At 39.8% G+C, this 5861-nt stretch overlaps 1 protein-coding gene across 1 annotated transcript; it reads left to right on the top strand.

The window, feature by feature from the left end:
* The first annotated feature begins 674 nt into the window (after positions 1-674).
* Positions 675-1946, top strand: LOC131634699 (uncharacterized). The gene has a single exon (XM_058905332.1). It carries the CDS (start codon positions 675-677, stop codon positions 1944-1946), a length of 1272 nt encoding a protein of 423 aa, XP_058761315.1.
* Positions 1947-5861: the final 3915 nt, after the last annotated feature.

Below are 5861 nucleotides of genomic sequence, written 5' to 3' on the forward strand. Positions count from 1 at the left end.
AGGGGATAATGCTATGAGTGCTGAATTTATAGCTGCGAAGAAAACTATCAGCGGAGAACAACACGATGAAGCTGGTGGAGAGGTTTACTTGCCAGAATCTTACATTAGTTCTAAGGAAGGGTAAGGCAGGGTAAGGCTCAGTATATTGTATAATTATATTTTATAAGCTGTTAATTTTTACTCTATATAAAGATTTTGATAAGAAAACTTATATAAATCTTAATCAACATTATTTATCCAAGTGTTTTTTTTTTTGCAGGGCTATATAAATGGAGAAAATCATATGAGAGAACTTGGAGATATCTACACAACTTGTCTAAATGGATAGTGAAGTCTTTTCATTTTTAAAGTTATAGAATAATAGTTTGTGAACAACATTTAAGAACTTCATATTCTTCTTTTTTTTCAATAAGCAATTGTATTAATAACTCTGTTGTGTTATCCAATTCTCAACAATAGATTGCATTATTATCAAAATGTTTGGGCTGTTATTAACACGAAAAAATAATTTCACGTGATACTTTGTTATTCATATGTTTGATTTAAGTTCTTTATCTTAAGTTGTTTACTATTTAAATTTATTTATTGATTTTCATTATTCTTTATTCATATGTTTGATTTTAAGTTCTTTATAAAGAAAAGTTATTAAAAGGCTCTGCTAGGGTTCAGGGAATATGACATCAGCATCTCCGGTGGCCAGTCCGACACCGTTTTCACTTCATGCGTCAGGGAGGGGGGAAGGAAACAAACCGCCTGATAATGGAGGAGGAGGGAGTAGTATTAGGCGCAGTAGTGAGTCTCAGAAGGTGGGGATAGAGGGAGTCTCCTACAGAAATGTTGTCACGGGAGAGATTGGTGAGGATGGAGGGGTTAGTGATGGAGGAGGATCGAAGGAGATGGGGCAAGAGGAGCATGAAGATCTCTTTGTGGACACTGAAGGGATCACTATGAAAGAAGGGAAGAGAGGAGGATATGATTGTCCTTTGATAATCTTATCCAAATATGATGAAACGAGAATTCAGAGGCCATGGAGAAGAGGTGTGATTGTTAAGCTCTTGGGGAGGAGGATTGGGTTTAAGGCTTTGGAGAATAGATTGAAGCAAATGTGGGTGAGGAAAGGGATCATTCGCATTATTGATCTTGGATATGATTATTACTTAGTTTGCTTCACTCATGATGATGATAAAAACGCAGCGATGATGGATGGACCTTGGTTCATCTATGATCACTATCTTACGGTTAAAGAATGGACTCCAGACTTCCATCCTGAAAATGATTCAATAGTGAACGTTGCAGTGTGGATAAGAATTTCAGGACTTCCGGTGGAATACTATGACCCAATAATTTTACAGATCATAGGAAATTTGGTGGGACGAACCATTAAGGTAGACAAGAACACCTTGCAAGGAGAACGTGGCAAATATGCACGAATTTGTGTAGAAGTTGACATCTCGAAACCTCTTCTTGCCATGTTTGAATTGAAGAACAAGAGCTATAGAGTTGAGTTTGAGGGGTTGCATTTGCGGTGCATAACCTGTGGGGAGTTCGGACACTATAAGGAGGGATGCCCTCAAAAGATGAATCTAGTGAACAATGCTGTGACATCAAATGACCAAGGAGGTATGGTAGACGGTGAGAAGACCGGGAAGACTAATGTAGCTGAAGGATTAGGAGCTGGAGATGGCCCTTGGCAGGTGGTCCAGAAACAAAGGCGCCCAAAAAAATCACTAGAGGTTAGAAAAAAATCGACGCCGGCGGGATCATGGTTGGCAAAAGTTGGGTCTAGGTTTCACGCGCTTGGTGGTGACGGTGGTGAAACTAGTTTTACTAATAAGGAAACTATTAATGAGGATACAATGGATATGGAAAATGGAGATATGAATAAAGAGGGGGCACAAGTATTAATGTGGAAAATACTTTGGAGCAGCAAATTAAAACAGCAATGATTGATGATATTGTCAATCACGAAACAATTAATGCCCAGGTGATTTATGGGGATATTAATGTGATAAAAAGTAATGGTAGACAGGAGGAGACAGCTGGCAAAGGAGGAGAAGTTATAGTGGGAATGCACGAAAAAATAGGAAATAATGGTGGGAAAAAAGGGAGTAAGAAAGAGAAGAAAAAAAGTGAAAGAATAGGGAATAAGCTGGCTACACGTGTAACACTTGGGTTTAAAGAAAAAGCTGAGGGCCCCAAGAAACGTAATATTGATACTGTGTATGGAAAAAAAATTCACTTGGAGCCGCAGAAGGGGAATCACGTGCACATAAACAAGAAAAAAGACAAATTAATAGTGCATGAGGAGGAAAAGAATATTACTCAGATGAATTTGCATGAGGAGCACTATTTGAGTTATAGGAAGGATAGAAATATTACGCAAGACGAAACCAATGGAGATCATAATAATGAGGCAATCAAAGTGCAGGTAGGACATAATGTTAGACCGCCGGATGACATAATTGAAGTTGGGGGAGTAGCTAGTATGGGGACTCCTATCCTGGAAAGAATTCACACAGTTCAGGAAGTAGAAGATAGCCAACTAGCTGGGCAGGATGTGGAGGAGAAAGTAGTTCAGGAAACTCTTGAACTACAGTAGGCCTGTGTGGGGTGCATTACTTTCTTTTGTGTAAATGATGATTAAAAACACTAAAATAATTTGGTGGAATTGTAGAGGAGCTACGGGTAAAGAATTGTATAGATATAGTAAGTACTTCTATGATATGTACAAGCCTGAGATTTACGTATTCATGGAGACTAGGTGTGATCCATTAAAGCTCCAAAAGCCCCTGAAGAAATTAGGTTTCAACCAATTTTTCTCAGTTATTAATGATGGATTTGCAGGTGGAATTATAGTTGCTTGCAAAGATGAGAATATGAAAGTCTTGTGGTGTGCCCAGGATGAACAATGGATCCACTTAACAGTGAGGATTGAAGATGGTAGGGATTGGTGCCTGACATCGATTTATGCTAGCCCTGCAGAACAGAAAAGAAGAGTGTTATGGGATTCTATGCGTTCTTTGGCCTAAAGCAATAACCTCCCTTGGATCGTGGCGGGAGATTTTATGGGATTCTATGTAGATAGAGTGCGTGGAATCTGGAAAGATGGTGAGGCAATATTGGACAACCTGAATAGAATTAAAAGTGATGCTACTGATTGGAAGAATTATAACGTCCATCATGTCCAGAAAAACTAAGAAGAGGATTTTGGCTAGGCTGAAAGGAATTCAAGAGAGCATCCATCTTCGCCAGGACACTCGTGGCCTCATCCGGATTGAGAAGAAGCTGCAACAGGATCTTCATAATATCCTAAAACAAGAGGAACTAATGTGGTTCCAACGGTCGAGATCTAAGTGGCTAACTGATGGTGATCGGAATACTAGATATTACCACCTCAAAACTGTGAACCGGAGAAGGAAAAATAATATAACGATGCTCCAGGATAATGAAGGTAGGTGGGTTGAAGAGCTAAAGGTGTTAGTTACTGATTACTATAAGGAGCTTTTCAAGATAGGAAGTCTTTGTGGCAATTGGTTTCAATCCAAATACACGTATCCAGCTGTTATTGAAGATGAGTTAAAGAAGCTAGAAGATATGGTTACTGATACTGAGATTAAGCAAGCTGTTTATGCCATGCAGCCTTGGAAGGCACCGGGACCGGACGGATTCCCGGCAGGATTTTACCAAAAATATTGGAACATTGTTGGGAAGAATGTCTGTGACTTTGTGAAAAAGGTGTGGGAGAAGCCCGATACCATTGCTCAAGTGAACCAAACAAACATTTGCTTGATTCCTAAGATTGAGAAACCGGTGTTAGTTTCACAATTTTGTCCAATCTCGCTGTGTAATAATTTGTACAAGGTTGTCAGTAAGATTATTGTGAGTAGACTTAAGAAGCACATGGATACTCTCATCTCCCCTTACCAAACAGGTTTCGTTCCAGGCAGAATCATTCATGAAAACATTATAATTGCTAGAGAGGCTATGCATTCAATGGAGAGGATGAAAGGAAAAAGTGGTTGCTTTGCTATAAAGGTAGATCTATCTAAAGCATATGACAAGCTAAGATGGGAGTTTATCTGGCATATGATGCAAGAAGCTAAGATTCCTAGAAAGCTATGTAATATTATCATGCATGCCATTATGAGTGTCGAGACTAACGTGAATTGGCATGGTGCTCAAAATGAATTCTTTCGTCCTCAGAGGGGGATTCGTCAAGGGGATCCTTTGTCCCCATACCTTTTTGTTTTATGTATGGACAAGCTGTCTCACCTCATTGAAGAGGAAGTTGAAGCTGGGAGATGGAAAAGTCTAAAGCTTGGCAAGCAAGGAATGAAGATATCGCACTTAATGTTTGCAGACGACCTTCTTTTATTTGGTGAGGCAACAAAGCGACAAATTCAGTGTGTCATGCAAACCTTAAATACGTTTTGCAATATGTCGGGGCAAGAAGTTAGTGAAGCCAAAATGAGCATCCTATTCTCGAAGAATGTTTCGCGAAGTGTGCAACAGAAGATTGTTGTGGCCTCTAAATTCAGGCATACAAGATCCTTTGGTAATTACCTTGGAGTTCCATTGCATGGTAAGAAATTAAAGGCAAAATATTTCCAATACATTTTAGACCAAATAGTGGGTAAGCTCCATAGCTGGAAGAGAGATAACTTATCACTTGCCGGGAGAATCACTCAGGCTAAAAGTGTCATAGAAGCTACCCCTCTATATCCAATGATGACAAATAGACTCCCTAGAAGTTGCATTGATGATATTCAAAAATTACAAAGACAGTTTGTATGGGGTGATAGCGAGGATAAAAGGAGAGTTCACGCTGTTGCATGGGATGTGGTAACTACTCCAAAGAACCATGGAGGTGTGGGCCTGAGGAAGCTAGATACGATTAATGATGCTTGCATGATGAAATTGGGATGGAAAATTTTTACCAATGCTAAAGATTTGTGGTGTCAAGTTTTATGTAAGAAGTACAACATTTTAGATGATCATGACTGGTCCAAAGTTAAAGCTACTGATTCTAGTCTGTGGAAAGAAATTACCCGTACGTTTCCACTTTTGCAAAACACGGGCAGGTGGATTGTTGGTGATGGAAAACAGATTAGGGCGTGGGAAGACAATTGGTTGGGCAAGGAGTTTTGTTTAAATAATGATGATGATGTCCATAATCCCGTGAACCTTCGAGGAGCCAAAGTGTGTGATCTAGTTAATGATAGAGGAGAATGGAACTTTCCTATCTTGTGTGACTGGCTACCGCAGCGGTGGATTGATAGGATTCGGTCGTGTGTTCCTCCGGGAACGACCAATTTTACTGACCAATTTTGTTTTGCAGGTACTACTGAAGATTCCTTTTCTTTTAAAGCTATGTATCTTGAGCTGGAGGAAGATACTGAACAAGTGGAAGATAGGGACTGGAGAACGGTATGGAAAGCTGCCATACCTGAACCGTGCCGCTCATTTCTTTGGCTGCTGAAGCATGATAGACTGCTAACGAACTTCAGTAAACATAAAAAAGGACTGGGCAATGCAGAGTGTCTTCTCTGTGGAAACGTTTGTGAGACAACGATACATGTGTTGCGTGACTGCCCAGAGTGCAATAAGATCTGGAAACAAATGGTGCCAAGTGATATTATGGTGCAATTCTTCACGCTTGATCTGCAGGACTGGATTCATTTGAATTTAAATTACCGTAGCTCCGTGACCAAGGGGTGGATAGAAGTTTGGAGTATTGCTTGCCATATGTTATGGTAGTGGCGAAACTCGGAAGAACATGATAATGGCTTTGAGAGACCATTCAATCCCATCTGCCATATCATGTGAAGAAAGCAGAATTATGATGAAGCTATCATGAATAA

This window comes from Vicia villosa, unplaced genomic scaffold (assembly GCF_029867415.1).
Source record: "Vicia villosa cultivar HV-30 ecotype Madison, WI unplaced genomic scaffold, Vvil1.0 ctg.001336F_1_1, whole genome shotgun sequence".
Taxonomy (NCBI): domain Eukaryota; kingdom Viridiplantae; phylum Streptophyta; class Magnoliopsida; order Fabales; family Fabaceae; genus Vicia; species Vicia villosa.

Coding starts and splice junctions, on each gene's coding strand:
- LOC131634699 (XM_058905332.1), top strand. CDS start 675: ATGACATCAGCATCTCCGGTGGCCAGTCCGACACCGTTTTCACTTCAT.